The 17,820-nt window shown below is 28.7% G+C and overlaps 1 protein-coding gene across 1 annotated transcript in view; it reads left to right on the top strand.

Moving 5' to 3' along the window:
• SI (sucrase-isomaltase) overlaps positions 1-17,820 on the top strand; it is a 69,342-nt gene that overhangs the window by 19,451 nt on the left and 32,071 nt on the right. Inside the window, exons 14-22 of the mRNA XM_064476918.1 lie at positions 4,413-4,497; positions 5,416-5,533; positions 7,341-7,512; positions 10,390-10,506; positions 12,472-12,626; positions 13,472-13,556; positions 14,337-14,393; positions 15,280-15,404; positions 16,997-17,085. Of these exons, the coding sequence (XP_064332988.1) occupies positions 4,413-4,497; positions 5,416-5,533; positions 7,341-7,512; positions 10,390-10,506; positions 12,472-12,626; positions 13,472-13,556; positions 14,337-14,393; positions 15,280-15,404; positions 16,997-17,085 (1,003 nt within the window). The remainder of the gene's footprint in view (positions 1-4,412; positions 4,498-5,415; positions 5,534-7,340; positions 7,513-10,389; positions 10,507-12,471; positions 12,627-13,471; positions 13,557-14,336; positions 14,394-15,279; positions 15,405-16,996; positions 17,086-17,820) is intronic.

Below are 17,820 nucleotides of genomic sequence, written 5' to 3'. Positions count from 1 at the left end.
CCATAAAATAATTACTAAGTTGCCAAGATATATTTTATAATGTATTGAACTTAAAAATAATGTTCTTATTATATTTTTCCAGAATGTATAGATCTCATACCTGTCATGTTCATGGGTTAGAAAAATAATAAAAAGTTAAAACTCTAAATTGAGGTCTGCAGTAGTCAAGCAATTGCAGCAACATGGACCTGAATAAGCCCTCACCCTTTAGAAACTTTTTTAGTTAGTTATGAAATAGAACACATCAAGATTGGCAATAGGTTAAGTGTTTTATCTCAAGGTAAACAATAACAACAGCAAATAAAATTCTAGATTACTGGCAAAGTTATTAAAGAAAAATACTAATGTTTAAAAATTTCTTTGGATGAAGTTTTATATCTGTAGCTATTGTTGCCTGCCACTAAATTTATTATTTAGAATAATGCTATATGATAGTTAACAATTTAGTGTCTTTTGTTATGGAAACTATAACACCATTTGGGAAATGAAACTACTGGTAACCCTAGAATTCTGTATTCCAGAAAAAATGTATAATAAGCCTGAACACAGAGAGAACACCAAGGATGTTGTTCAAAGTATTACAACTGCCCAGAATTTTGGAAGGGGATATAATGGATGTCTAGAAATAGCTATATTTTCTTTGACTATTTAGGTCACAATACCTCTACTTTCCTGAAGTGCTCATTATTAATTCAGTCATTATTTAAATTATTCATTTAATCGTTTCAATTATTTATTTATTTAATCAATTAAAACTATTTATTTTGCACCATCATGACAACATGGAGTTGAGTAAGTTAGGAAAATCTTCAGAATTCCTACAATTGGTAGTAGAATGAAAATGGAGAGGATTTAGTCATTTGATGCAAAATTAGTGAGATTGCAATGATGATACCTAGCTTCTGGTAGAAATAACAAAAAAAAAAATTGTAATCTGCTCTTGAGTTTTGTTTTTAATTTTTGCTCCAATTTCAATGAACTATTTAATTTAAATTAAAGGTGCTTTTCCCTTTCTTTCTTTCTTTCTTTCTTTCTTTCTTTCTTTCTTTCTTTCTTTCTTTCTTCCTAACTTCCTTCCTTCCTTTCTTCCTTTCCTTCCTTCTTTCCTTCCTTTCTTCCATCATCTTTCTCTCTTTTTTTCCTTCCTTATTTCTTTCTTTTTCCTGCATAAGAAACAGTTTGAGTCCTTTGGAGCAGAGTTAGAAGTATAAATGACACCTAGGAATAGTGAAAGAGAATCTGATTGTACTATATAGAAAGATAGAATGCTCCATTTCCTGCATTAATTGAAGACCGAAATACATGATTCATCTCCAAAGAGAGGAAGAGGATGGGAGGAAGAGGAGCATCTGAGAAAGGCAGGGTAGTTATGATTCTAACACAGAAGCATTGTGACTCATGCTTTAAAAAAAACCCAAAACACAACATAATAATCAGTATGATTTCATAGGTCAGTAAATATCACTGAATTAATTATACTATGTATAAGCAGTAGATATTCTGCTTCCAGCTTTTTCTTGAATAAGTACCGAATTCTGCTGCTATGTTGTTTCTCTAATACTTTCACTTTCTTCAGATTATTTTTTCTGATTGAAAAAATACATAGTAAAAAAAGTGTTATTTAAGTGATGAAATTTTACTTTCATGTCAGATTCTAAAATAGTTTTATAATTTACTAGATTTTTAATTTAGGTTCAATGCTAAAGCTTTTGAACTTTAAGTTTAAATCACTTCAGAAAATGATAGCTTAATTGTAATTATAAAAGTAGATTTTGCATATAAACATGTTACACTTGAATTCTCTTTTTTTGTATCATTCTTAAGATAATTTCCTAATATTTGAGAAATAAAAGCCTACTGTATTTGGTATAATTAAGACTGAAGCTGAGGTTTCAAAATAAAAGCATTAGTCAATATTTTTAAAATTCAAAGACCATTTTCATTTTTCTGAAAATATAAGTATGTTTTTGTGATCATGTTACTATTATAATTTTACTCTTTAAAATCTAAAAGCAGAATTCTTCTATAATAAAGTGTAATAAGTTAATGTATAGTATTGGGAAACAAAATTCATTGAGAAGATATAGCCAAACATTTATATATCTAAATAATTGAGGCTTAATTTCTCATATTCCCTCTACATTTTATAAGATTTTTATAAAAATTGAAATATTTAAAATTTTCTATGAAAATAGGGTTATTTTTATTTAGATTCAGTTTAAATGTGAAGTTATGGAATGCCACCAGCCTTTTATACAGTTTTCAATGGATTTTGGTGACAATGGTGACAATTCCTAGAAATGGTCATTACTAGATTTGAAATGATTTGAATGGTACTTGAATATCTGTAGGTGTACTTACTATCAATCCACTGAGTCCTTTGCTTCACAACTTAGAATACTTTGAATCTACTGACTGTAATATTGAAAATATTAATCAAATTCAGTTTTACATGACATTAAATAAGTGTAGCATCACTAAATCATTTGAATAGGTTAGGGAAAATATTTTCAGAATTTTCAAAGATGCAAAAATACAAAACACATTAAAAGAAATACAAATAAATTCTGTTAAATTATGAGTAGTAAGTTTAACCTGTTAAAAATACATTTTTGCCTTATAGACAAGACATTTTAATAAAGGATAATCAGATGTCTAATGTTATATTTGTTGCAAAATATGGTTAAAATCATGTAAAAGTGTTTAAATTTTATTTTAAATCGTTATTATATTACATTTTAAATATTTTATTTTTATTCTTAAGCTACATAAATAATGTCTATCTTGAGTGAATGCTGGAAGAGCTTGCGAATTTTATTGCAAGTTTCATAATTCAATTAGAATATATAATTCAAATAGAATAACATTAATTTCATAGTTAAGTGCCTTGTCATTGTATTTCCTCAGTGAATATTATATGTTAGAGGTATTAAAATGGCTTAGAAAAAGATTCTTAAAATTTAAAATAATGCAACTCAATTCCAGTTATGAGTTTCAGTAGTTAAAGCTGTTTTTTAATTTGATTCAGTTGGTGCATTCATGAAGAAAAAAATACTTAGGTTCAACTAAAACTATTGACTGTACAACTATAGTATGTCTTTGTATTAATTTTACTGGAGATAGGAACACAAATTAAACATCAGGTAATTTCAGTAAATGAATTTAAAAATGAATATATCAGTAAATTTCAGTAAACGACCCCAATGTATACTTTAGAAAAACTACATAATTGTCATTCTTTGTGATTACTAAGAAGATATTTAGGAAATGGAAACATTTACCTTTTAAAATCTGTATCACAATGAGAAATGTATTCTTTTCTCCCTTGAGCAGCCTTAATTTCTCACATTAATTCCATCTGGGCATGATGTGGATGGGAGAAGGGGACAGTGTTAGAGAGAACATTCTTCCTCTGAGGATAACAAAATTAACAAGGCACTTAACTGAGTGTGATGCCTTTGTGAGAGCTGACAACATATTACAGAGATGTGGGAAATAAGGCTCAAAATGTACAGAAGTCATTTGGTGCAATTAACAGACGAGTAAGAAATACATATTTCTTGGCCATGTGTAGTGTAATATATGATTTTACATGAATTATCCGTTTTTCAGTCTAAATATTTTACATAACTTGTTATGCGCATAGAACTAGTAAATAGCAAGACAGTATTGGGGCCTCAGTTTACATGGCAAGAAAATCCATAAACACAATACCCCACTATAATAATCTCTGACTCCAAGAGATGTTTAGGTCACTGGTTCTCACAATGTGACCCAGCAGCCATAGGGTTTCTTGAGACTTTTCCAGGGATTCAATAAGGTCAGAAACTATTTTCATTAGAATACTAAAAAGCTATTTGCTTTTATTCACTTTCATTCTCTCATGAGAGTGTAGGACTTGTGGGCTAGGCAGAGTGCAATGCCTAGCTGCTAGCAATGCACATCATAGAAGCTAGATATATGCCAGCGAAACTAATAAACTATGTTGAATAAATGAATGTGCTGGAACTATGTACAATAATAGACTCACAGTGAAAATACTGATACAACTATTTGGAAAAGACAGTTGCTTAATACTTCTAATGTAATTAGTGCTTTATAGGTATAGTTAAAACTAGGTAAATGAAATACATTTTGGTTGTATATAATTCCTTAATTCTATCTAAAATACCTCTCTTATCTGGTATATACATGCATGCAAAAGCAAAAATATTTTTCTAAGTATAATGACTTGTCGATACCCAGAGGTAGATCAGATAGTGGGTATAGTTAAGCAAGTTTGCAGGTTGTCATCTAGGACTTATGGAACATAATGGTTGCCCTAGGTAAAATGTTTGCAGACAAACAGAGTTTTTGCTTCTATAATTTATAATTACTTAAAATCTGCTGTTCTTTATCTTATATCCACTCAGGACATGAATGAAGTTTCCAGCTTTGTTCAAGGTTCAAAGAAAGGATGCAGTGACAACAACCTGAATTATCCACCTTTTACTCCTGGTAAAGTTTATTTAATTATCTCTTTACCATTAACTGAGGATAACTGTCCTTATTTACTGGTAAATTCCAGAGTATATTTCCAAATCACAAACTTTTATATAATTTTGAGAGCCTGAAATACATGTGTGTTTTTTTGTTTATTTGCTTGTTTTACTTTTGGCCAAAATATTTATGCCTAAGAAATGGAGCATACTTCTAAATTTTGGTGTAAAATATTGAGTTATGTTTACCACTGATGAATTGCCCATTATTAAATAATTAATGAAGACAAACAGAATTTGTTTGAAATCATAATTTAAGTGACCATTTTTTTTTCCATGAGCACTTTGCTGTAAGTCGCTGCAGTTTATTAGATGTACCTAATATGAAGAGTTACATCTCATGTATTCTAAGAACCTCTTTTCACCATTAAAATTGGGTAAAACTTTTACCAAACAAAAATAGGTGATCTTAGGGGAATATATCACTTTAAGGCAATCTAAAGAAAAATAACAATAATTGTCACAACATCATATAAGTCTGCAAATTAAAGCAGAAAAACTGAAAAGCAGAGATTTAAATGATTTGTAATTGTGTGACAGCTCTGCATGTATGTAATTAGATCATATTTAAATAAATTATAAAGCTTTCAAATGGGTCTGTAGTTACATGATTTACAACACAGATCGATATATTTCTATACACATGTTAAAGCCTATTTTTCATATGATTGTAATTAGGAAATGGAATATTTATTACTATAGTGCAAATCTAATGGTTAATCAATATGAGTGGAGACCTAATTGGAACTTGGTGTAAATTGTCAACTTTCATTATTTTTAACTAAATATGATATTACATAGCATGTCATTTAAGGATTATAAAGTTTAAAATGGCAAAATATTTCTTAAGAAATATTCCTTTTATATTTTTTCTAAGATATTCTTGACAAACTCATGTATTCCAAAACAATTTGCATGGATGCTGTGCAATACTGGGGGAAACAATATGATGTTCATAGCCTCTACGGATACAGTATGGCCATAGCCACAGAGAAGTAAGTGCAGTTTCACTCAGAAATCCCTTTCATAATTATTGCCTGATGTATATTTGGTGATTTACATATATTTGGATAATAATAAAAGTAAAAAAGCAAAGAAAGATAATATTTTCATAGTAAAAAATTAGAACATTAAAAACATCACTTCTTTTACTAATATTCACAAATTTGGAGCTTATTTATTAAGAACTATCTGGTATATGTATTTAGCTGTAATTCTGTTTTATTGTATAGATTTATCCTTTCAAATTTTGATTCAGTTTGCTATCTCTGAATATTTGTTCTAAGCATGAACCTCACAACTGGCCTCAGAGAATGGTGCTTCTAGAACAAACCTTTATTTTTTTATAAACAAGGGTTTCAACTAAAATGTAGTTTTTTATTTAGTATCTCAAAAAGGAATTTTCTAATGGAATATGTTAATTGTATATTAAAAAGCAACATGATTACCTCCCCCCACCAAAAACAACAAAAAAAAAGCAAGATGATACAAAACAAAGGAAAAGATCAATCATATGTTGATTGCATACTATTTTCCAAGCATTGTAAAAGGATCTATGATGCAACAGTCAATAAAGCCTAGATTCTGGGTCAAGAAATTTTAAATTTTCTCACAAACAATTGTGATCAAATTTTAATACAAACTCATGTTTGGTCCCGAATCATACCATGATACCAAAAATTTTATACACTGTCTTCATAGTGTTTATTTACTTCACTTAAACTCAGTTGAGCATTATATATCATAGTGCATAAGTAAATAAATTTTAGAAAAGAAAAAGCAACATTGTAGTTCATATTATAAAGGTAATATTATAGAAAAAGCACCTGAGAATATTATTATATTTTTACTATGATAGTGTAGATAATTTTATATACTAAATTAATTTTTGTCTCCTTGTTCTGATTATTTTCTAATTATGGAAAAAAAATTGTCAGCAATATTCAGGTATCAACAGAAGTGAGATGAATAATGCTCGTATTTGTTGATGGTGAACTTCTTGAAACAAATAAAATAAAATGCCTTTCAAATATGTAAATTTTATTTCAACATTGCTTGCTAATATTTGAAAATGCATGCATTAAGACATAAGTAACATCATTGTGCCACAAAAATGTCTATCAGTTTCAAATTCTGATTATCACATTTTGTAGTATAAAGAGATTTCAATGAGTTTAAATCATACATTTCAAAAACAAATACTGAGTAGATACAAAAAGTACATGTTTAATTTGGTAGAAAAAAATCACTCATAAGTTTATTTTCTGTATCTGTGATTCTGTCTTTGTTTTGCAAATAAGTTCATTTGTATCATATTTTTCTAGATTCCACAGATAGTTATGATGGGATGGGATAAATTGGGAGTTTGGGATTTGCAGATACTAACTACTATATAAAAATAGATAAAAAACAACAGGAAACTGTATTCAATATCTTATAATAGCCTATAATGAAAAAGAACATGAAGAGGAATATATATATGTATATATAGAATCACTATGCTGTACACCAGAAATTAACACATTGTAAACCGACTATACTTCAATAAAAAAGAAAGAAAATTATTCAAAGTCTAGATCATTTCTAAAAGATTTCTTTTCTCTCTGTTGATTCAAGTGTATTTAACTAAGTAAATATTGATAGCTAAATATGGAATTGATATAATATATTGATAAAATGGTGGCAAATAATATGGCTTGGCTCTAGGAAATGTAATATATGAATGTAAAATTAAGATATTATAATTGATAAATGTCAGTATTTTAAAATAAATGTTATTTATTAATTTAATTTTATTTTTAGAGCTGTACAAAAAGTTTTTCCTAATAAGAGAAGCTTTATTCTCACCCGGTCAACTTTTGCTGGAACTGGAAGCTATGCTGCACATTGGTTAGGAGACAATACTGCTTCATGGGAACAAATGGAATGGTCTATTTCCGGAATGCTGGAGTTTGGTTTGTTTGGAATGCCTTTGGTAAGCAGTTTTATACAATGTTATTCATAAAAACAGTAATTACACTTAATTTTGTAATTTTATCTGAGTGACTTTTGGTAAAATGATTCAAGATATGTGACAGAAGATTTCAATCTTTATTCTTAGAGAATTTACGAGAAAATTAAGAATGTGGATGATGACTACAACATTCAAGCTATTAAAGTGGGAATGAACAAAATTCAATCAAGTCAAACTAATTCATGAAACAAATATCAATATAAACAAGGCATAGAAAAAGCTTACATAATAAATATAAAGTACCAGAGAAAATGTTAAAGGAAAATTCACATTTGAGATCATAATAAAAGTAAATGTCAAAAGTCTAGATATATTTAAAATACTACATAATCAGTTTAGGTTAAAAAATAATAAAGCTGTTTCTCCTATTTAAAAGATAAAATAAAAGGACAGAAAAATGTATATGAGGCAATTCTAAACATAAAAAATCTGGTAAGTCCCTATATGAAACAAAGAAAAAATATACATTGTTGATATTCAACACTAAATGGAGCCATTACATAACAAAATAAATTTAGAATATCTAAGAAATCATAGTAATTCATTTATTCCTTCTTTCATATACATTGAACAAATTGAAAACCAAAAACAAACCAAACAAACAAAAGAAAAGCTAACCCACACTGAGTTTTGAATTTGGAAACTAAAAAATAATACATTATCAAATGATTCACCAAAATAACTGAATGGAAATGGGAAGAAAAATCTTAGAACTGAATGTGAACAGTTTTATTTCATATCAAAACTCTGGGCTATCAGCTAAATTCATACTTAAAGGAAAAATTTTAGCCTTAAATGCTTAGATTAAAAATAAGAATGGTTAAATATTAGTGAAATGCATGATTAAGAATGCAGAAAGAAAAATCAAATAAAGCTGTAGGTAGTGAAAATAAGAGAAGAAATGAATGCAATGAAAACAATGTCTTTAGAGAAAAATTAACAAAGTTGAAGTACAAAGGTGTCTGAAAATTGAATAAAGTTACAAATTAATGGCAAATTTTGTTCAAAAAAAGAAGAAATAAGCAATGTTACAATGTATTTCAAGATAAATTGTTAGTGTAGCAACTGATTAATAAACAATAGCTAAGAATAAATATTAAAACCAAGTGTAGGACTTTTTTGAGAGAATTTTAATAACTAAATAAATTAAAGATATACCATGTTTATGGATAAGAAGTCTCAAAATATTAGAAGTATGCATTCTCCCCAAACTATTGTCCAAATCAGCGATATTCCAATTTAAACTAAAGGGAATTTGGAGAACATAAAAGATTATTCTAAACTTCATGTGGAAGACAGTACAATTTAAAGAAGTAGAAAAGAGCACAAGGATTTACCTTACCAGATAAAACAGTAATATAGCACAGTGATACTTAACTGTGAATATTCAAATAAATTAAGATGACAAAATAAGACATGGGTCCATGCGTTAATGAAAATGCGTTTAATGATAGCACTATCACTGTAAATCAACCATTCATATGAACAAATGATTATCCGTTTAAGAAACCAAATAAAATGGATCCATGTCTCACACTGTACACAAAAATCAATCCCAGATGGACTAAAGACCTACATGTGAAAAGTAAACTTTAAACATCTAAGAAGAAAATATAAGTGGGTAAGTTTTTGACATAACGTTAAAAGAAAAATTTCTTAAACAGAACATAGAAGGGACAAATAATAAAGAAGCAAATTTGATTTCAACTAAATGAAAACTTCTGTTCATCAAAAGTCTATTTTAAAAAGTTAAAAATAAAATGTTGCCTACTACTGGAATTTATATTTTCAATTCATATAGCCAATAAAGGATTAGTATTTAATTTGAAGTAAATTTGTAGAAGATAAAAACAATAGAAAAATTAAAAAGAATATAAATAGGCTATTCTATAAGAAGAGAAACCCATATGGACTCAATACAAATATGAAAATTTTTTCTGCTTTTCTTATAATTAGAGGAATGCAAGAAGTTTGGTAAGATATATTGTATATATAGGTGGTAAAAATTAAAAGTCTAAAAATATCAAAAATTGTCAAGAAAATGAAGCAATTGGAAATTTTATGTATTGTTACTGTGATTATAAATGTTTATAACCAGGTTTGATTAAACAATGTACATTTCCAATAAATCAAAAAAAAAAATCCTATGTAGATATATGTACTACAGAATAAGTAAATTTTTTACATATTCAGAAAGAAACCAATACACACATTTCATAAAAGTATATTTTATAGTGATAGGATCCCATAAAATACAGAACTACAGCTACATTAACATAATTAAATCTCACAAAAATAATGCTTTGTGAGAAAAATGAAATGCAGTGTAATGCATTCAACATATAATTCATATAAAGTGAAAAATCATGTAAAACAATGTTATATATTGTTTATAGATACAAATGTACTATTTTGAAAAAAAAAAGAAATGCTTGTAAACAGTAAGTACTTAATTAAGGGTAGTAGTTTTTTCTGGAGGGTCCTTGAAGAAAAAGGAATGCAATTTTATATGAGTATATATCTGGCAATTTTTTTTTTTACTCTTTTATTCCTACACTAATATATTATCAATGGGATAAATCAAATCATAGGATGTGAGCCTTGGATTAAGAAGCAAAACATTTTACTAATACAATTTCAGCTTTATACATTAGAGGCAAGTATATGGCAAAAATGGAAAATAAAGAAACTAGGCTAAGGAAGAGTGTGTGAAGACAGTAAAACGTAAAGTTCCTAAATAGTGCAAATTAATCATTTGAGGCATAAAATGTGATGTTCTGGGCAAATCTGAGAATCTATACATGATAAATTATATATATATATATATATATAACTTAGGTTGGAGCAGATATCTGTGGATTTGTGGCTGAGACCACGGAAGAACTTTGCAGAAGATGGATGCAACTTGGGGCATTTTATCCATTTTCCAGAAACCACAATGCTGATGGATATGAGGTAAATGCCTCTTGTTTTTCATGTTTCAATATAAAACACAAGTCTATTTTTAGCAATGTACTTAAATTTATATCTATAGAGGATCTGGGCTGAAAGTTTGTAGCATAATTCTTAAAGAAGAATTAGAGCTTATCTTCTCAAGGCCTATACATATTTTGTATATTAGAATATGGTCTAATAAGGAAATCATAGAACATAATATAGTCACACCATAAATATTTTATTCAAGCCTAAGGCATGTATATTTTCAATTAAAGCCAAAGATTTTTGTGAGTCTAAATTCTTAGATTCTAACAATATAAATTCCAGGTGACTTTTCTTCCATGAAAAAATATAATATACTATTAAGGATTTCTAGTTTTTGTTTCATTAAAGATACACAAGAAATTAAAGATATTGGAAAGCAGTTTGAGTCCAGAATCTTTCTATAATAAATAAAATTGGAATGACAGGTGGGGAAAAAATAAAACTAACACATTTACAACATGCATCTGAACCGATGGGGAGCTATTTTACCAACCCTGAGCACTAAGCATGCCGTAGGTTCTCATAGGCACATTTTTCAGAGGGAATGGGGAAATTAGGTGAAAACATAAGTCAACTAAGTGCATGTTGGTTGAGAAATTATTCACTCTTCACACAGTGGGGTTTAATTCTGTTTGAGAAGAGGGACAACCACTCAGAGCTCAGCCTGGAAGGAAGCATGATAGTACAGAAGTAAAAGGTATAAATTGAATGTTAGTCACTTGCTAAACTGCCTAAATGATGCTTTCAAGAAATGTGTGTTATTGGGAAATCTTGGTATGAATTGCATTATACTCTATGTTTATTTCTGTCCTCCAAAAAAGTAGATGCCAAGGCAGAATTAGACATGTTAGAGATTTACTGGTGAAAGGAAATGCTTGTGAAGGAAAAAGGAAAGGAAGCAGGAGAAGGTGGAGATAGCCTTCAGATCACAATCCAGGTCTGAACCTGATGAAGATATAGGCAAAGAAGGAGGTTTGATTGGGAGAGTCACATACTACAGTCCAGGTCTAAGGAAGCCTCTGTCAGCCCCGTGGGGAGACTCCAAGGCAAAGTTGGCCACTGGAGGAATCCTATATCTCCCAGGAATGGGCCTGAACAGTAGTCCTTCACTGCTCATTGATTAACTGGGAGCAGCCAAAGGGAAATATGGCTTTAGGGTAAATATGATGGTGAATCCAGGGAGGCAATAGCTGGTACCCTCAGTTAATTTTGTTACCCATAACAGGCAATCTCAGTAAATTGCTCACATCGTTACACCTTGGCTGAGAGAGTCAGTTGATCTTGCTTGGGCTCAGCAGGGAGGCTGTCCTTCAATTTGCAAGCCTACAGGCTGGCCAGGCAGCTCTGTTCCCTTTATCCCTGGGCTAGCTGACCACCTGGGCTTATCGTTCTAATGGCAATGGAAAGGGACAAGGCAGCAAGTCCTCATGTAAGCACATTTCAAACCCTTCCTTGAAGGTGAAGGCGTCACATGTACTTAGACTCCATTGGCCAGAGTATGTCATGTAACTGAGCACAAAGTCAAGTGGTGGGGCAGTACACTCCACCTTTAGAGGTAGAGACTGCAATGTTTATGTAAAAAATTATGTATGCAAAAATTGTGAGTACATGGAAGCATGAAAACTGGAACCAGTAATTCAATCTACCACAATAATAGAAATAAAGAATTCTTCGTTAAAATATTTTTTCATTTTCTCTGTGTATGTTTAAATGAGAGATGCCCACTTTACAATAAAGTTTAATTAATAATATATGTAAATGAATATATAAAAATAGAAATATTCATATAATTTGATGATGGAAGTAGGAGTAATCACAACTTTTTATAAACAAGCTGAAAAGTATTCAATTTGATTTTCAAAAATGGATTAATGCTTCTATTTTAATTTTTATTCATATTCTAGCTTTCTTACTTCAATTCCTCTGTTTATCCCACAGCATCAGGATCCAGCATTTTTTGGACAGAATTCTCTTTTGGTTAATTCATCAAGGCATTATTTGAATATTCGCTATACCTTACTACCTTTCCTCTATACTCTGTTTTATAAAGCCCATATGTTTGGAGAAACAGTAGCAAGGCCATTTCTTCATGAGTGAGTATTATGTTCAATGTCTTTCAAATTATATTCAGACATATATTGAAAAATGAATGGAAGTAAATCAGATGTCAAGCAGATTTCTGCTGTTTGTTCTTACATTTGTATAGATGATTTGATGAATTGTGGAATGCTAGTAGTAAATATAATTAATTTGGTGAATTGGACAGGAATAATCTAGAAATGAAAGAATTATATAGAATTTAAAAGCAAAAGATATGTAGAATATATTAGAGAAATATCAGTAAGCAAGATGAAATACAGAATTATTAAAACATAATCATGCACATATTATGACAATTATCTAAATATAGATCGAGTATACTATCATTACAAAACAACAAATTGTGCTTGTTTTGTATATCTTGACCAAAGAAGGACCTTCCCTCAAGAAATAACTAAAGATCCTTTCAAATCCAAGTTAAAATGGGGGTTTATAAAGAAAGAGTTTAAAGAGAAGAAAGTAGAATATGAAAGATTTCTGACACTTTATGAACCTATCTTATAGGAGAAAATGAATTAGCCAAAACAATTGTTTACTACAGATAAAATTGAGCCTTATCATATATGATAGATTTTTTTTTGAGTCCCAAATGAACCAATTTCCTCTCCTCATCTCTCCCCACTTTCTCATCTCTCTCCCTTCCTTCCTGCCATTCTTTTTTTTGAGTGTTAGATGAACCATAAGGATGTAAGAACTGTTGATTCAAAATGACATATCAAACAAGTAAAATTAAAGTTAATAATTATTCCCAGGGAAAAACTTAAAAGATAAACCAAATGAGAGATTTGGATAAACTTATTTTTTATCTTTATATTGTAAACATTGTTGTTGTTCTTAGATTTTATGAGGATACTAACAGCTGGATTGAGGACACTCAATTCCTGTGGGGCCCCTGTTTACTTATTACCCCTGTCTTGAGACAGGTAGGTTTTACAATTTTAATAAATTTATTGCTTAAAGGGAACTTTGTGTAACCAAAGCCACACTAAATTACAAAACATTTGGATAATAAATTTTACTCAATAGACTGTTTCAGCCTGGTAAATGTCAAATTGAATTCTAAAATGTAGAAGAAATTTTGAAAAATTATAATAAATATATTAAGTAGACTTATGCTTTTCAGATATATAATATGTAACTGTAATTGGGGAGAAAATTATATACAATTAGTATTCTTCTCAAAAAGAGAACTATTTATGAAATCAAATCAAATCTTATAATAATAAGAAGAAACTCTCATTTAAGTAGACAGACATTAAAATTTTGCTATATTGTAAATAAAGGAGGACTTGAAAAACAGTAGATCATATGAAAATGTTGAAAAACAGTAGAATGAGATATTTGTTTTTAACCTATTACTTAAAAGTCTGTATGTCATGGAAATATACAGAAATGAATATGTTCACACTCACAATTACCATGTAGGTTATAATAGTACAGATGCCTGCATCCACTATTTTAATTGCCACTTAAATTCATTTCATTTTTGCTTTTGGAATATTTTATATTGTGATATTATCTTAAACTAGTAAAATAGTCTTTTGAATATTACTTACAGAAATATTTAAGTGTAACAATACAAAGAAGGTTTTATTTCCCTTCACTATGAAAATCCAACTTAATATTTGATGTGTTTCTCTTCTGTTAAGTACTGAAGTAAAAAAAAAATACATATGCGTATAAATTATCTTGCTTTATTTTAGGGAGCAACTATAGTGAGTGCATACATCCCTAATGCTACTTGGTATGATTATGAAACTGTAAGTAACCTAATATAATAATAGACTCCAAAGTATTATATTATCCAACATCTGTAAAGGAAACTTAACTCCAAACACACAGCATATTTTATTTCAGTATTTGTTATTATTATTAAAATATTCTAAATTTTAACAATGTGTTAAAGTCTGTGCAGGTATATATACATTTTGTTGCACACGATTAATATGAAGTTATATTCTTTAGTATAAAGGCTTATCTGTTTTAAATTGTGGAAATAAAAGGTCAAGAGTAATTTTAGGAAGAAGTGGTAACTTATTTTAATACTTTTCCTATTTTACATACTTATCTTATAGCCAAAAAAACTGAGTATTGAGCTAATCATAAACATTTGTTTTTATACATTATATTGAAATGTTAGGGAAAGATTTTCATTTCAACCTTGAAAAGGCAACATAGCAGGATTCATACACACAGCCTATTTTTTTTTAATTCACCAGACCTTCTGAGAAGTATTTATTTTAAAGAGAAATATTTTGTATAGCATTTATATTTGCTAAGCAGGTTTATTTTATAAGAAACAGTGATGATTTAAAAATCCTTTCTAAAGATGTGGTTAACTTTAAATGAGAACAAAAAATAAAAAGCAAGGCTAATTAAGAATATTGTTAATTATTGTAGAAGAGAAATGGATTTCTCTATGTTGATTTTTTTTGATAAAGTGAACTTATTTTCCTATTGATTAGTTCAGTAAACTGAAAAAAAAGTTTTCTTTGAAAGTTAGAAAACATGTTAATATTCATTAAAATGACATGAATTGCTAGTAGTAAAAATTATTTATGTGTGTACATTCTATGCATAATTCTTGTGAAATGGGATTTAATATCCTTGAAATAATAAAAAATGTTTTTATCTTCCAAACATTAGGGTGCAAAAAGGCCATGGAAAAAACAACGTGTTGATATGTATCTTCCAGGAGACAAAATAGGATTACATCTTAGAGGAGGTTATATTATCCCCATTCAGCAACCTGCTGTCACTACAACTGCAAGGTAAAATGAAACAACATTAACTGAAATCTGAAATATAATTCAAGTTTTAATGTTTCATATTTTATTAAGAATCAAAGACTCATGTTTAGTTTTTTCACCAGAAAATATTTGACATATGTAAGGAATTCTTAAATATAACCATCATAGTTATGAAAAAGAAGAATAAAATTGTGTATATTACTACAAATTTCTTGATTTAAAAAATGAACAGATTAGAAATTTATTTCCTGTGCCAAAAGTGTACTGACATTCTCTAAAGAATATGTATGATTAAATTGCTGATTCTTAATAAAAAATGAAATATTAAACTAAGTTATATAATTGATCAAATTGTCACTTTTTACATACTTGGATTTTCAAAACATAAATGTCACAATGTTTTTCTTTTGGCTAAAATATTTTAAGTTAACAAATGAGGTAGATATCCTGTTTAGGTAAAGAACAATATAAAAACTAAGTTTGTCAGTAAGAATAAATTTCATAAATATTTAGAAAAAAAGAAGAAACTTGAAAACTCTGGTGCTTCACTTGGTAACATTCATTCTGGGCACCTGGACAAGAACATGTCATGTTGAGTCCATATGTATCCCCATCTTCTACAACACCCCAACAGAGAGACGCACTCTATTCCTTACCCTGCTGTATCTTCTTCATAGCATTAAGAATATCTGGAATTATACTGTTTACTTGTTCTTGTATGTAGTGAGTCTCTTCCTCTAGACTATAAACTCCATGAAGGCAGAAATGTGACTTTTCACCACTTTAGTCCCCAAACCAATAATAGTGTCAACCTATTATGGAATAGGATTCTTATTTTCTCTGAATATTTGTTAAAAGGAACAAGTTACTGAGTGAATCAATGAGTGTTAGTAATTTCATTATTTTTGCATTCTAGAATTGGTTATTTTCGTACTGTAACTGTTTCATGACTATGTTCTCAAAAAAATTGGTTTTACTCTAGTGCTATATTGAACAAGAGAAACATTCATTTTGATGAGTGTATGGTGGAAGAAATATATTCTGTATAGAGCAGTTACCTGGACTCTATAGCTCCATGGGTACTATTTTAGGTTTAAAAACCTATAGTAATCTATAACTAAAAAAAAAATCATATGTTTCATTTCTCATGATAGAGTTAGCTTCATTTGTAAGATTATTAGAGATTCCACTTAGCACTTAAAAATTTTATCATATTATACTTCTCATTATTTTGTAACCTTGATACATTATAATTTAAGGTTAATTTATATGTGCCAAATACATGTTGAATTGAGCATTCATAAGATATATTTAATTTTATTGTTTGGACTGAAATAGTATCACATTGTTTCATTTTTGCAGATGTCTTGGCCTCTAAGAAATTCCATATTATTTACTATATTTATTCCTTTTATTTATTTTCCACGTATATAAATTATTTTTCTCATTGATAAATTATTAAAAAGTATAGACATGAATTTTATTAATATCAATGTTCTCAAGTGAATGCAGAACTCCTACAAATCCATTCTGTTGAAATTGATTTATTTATAGGATATTTCACTATTACAAATTTATTTTTAATCATATATACACCCTAACTTGCTTAACAGCCGAATGAACCCTCTAGGACTTATAGTTGCACTAGATGAAGATAACACAGCAATGGGAGACTTTTTTTGGGATGATGGAGAAACTACAAGTAAGTCTCAAAGTGATATGCTTTTAAATGTTCATTTTGATGATGGGAAATTTTGCCTTCATTATAAAGTTGCATCCATTTAAAAAATGTGACAAGTTTTCATTTTTAATTTCTGTTTTTATCTATCTTAGGATTTTAAGTTACTTTATGGAGTTTAACATTGTTATTTAAATTATATATATTTAATTACAATATTTAGTTTTGCCTTTTTGTTCATTGTAAAAGTCTTTGACAAGCATAGATATCTTTATTTATTAGATTATTATTTTAATTAGTTAATAAAGTCATAGATGTGTAAATTGCATCATATTTTTAACTATCTTAAATGATTATAGTGATTAAAATTAAAATTTTATTACTATAAAAGAAAACCAATATTAAAGCTTAAGTTAATTAATATCAAATTATTTAAGATAAGAATCTTAACATATAAATATTTCACAATTTATTTCAATTATTAAGTGTCTTTAATTTCATTTCATGAGACCCAAACTTGAGAATTCAGCACACCAAGGAAGTTAAAAAAAGAGTCATTTTTTTTACTAATATCTAATTACACCATAGAAAATTTATGTTTGTATTTACTTAGTCAATTACAATTATCCTCATGGTTTAGATTTTTAAATCTTACTTCTTTTAATAGAGGGCTTTTAGGTATGTATTTGAAATATGTGTGTATAAAAAATTATAGTTTAGCTTCTATTATAGTTCACTAGTTCTCAGACGTATTAAAGA

The sequence above is a fragment of the Camelus dromedarius genome, chromosome 2 (genome assembly GCF_036321535.1).
Source record: "Camelus dromedarius isolate mCamDro1 chromosome 2, mCamDro1.pat, whole genome shotgun sequence".
NCBI lineage: Eukaryota > Metazoa > Chordata > Mammalia > Artiodactyla > Camelidae > Camelus > Camelus dromedarius.
This window is presented reverse-complemented; position numbering and strand designations above follow the sequence as displayed.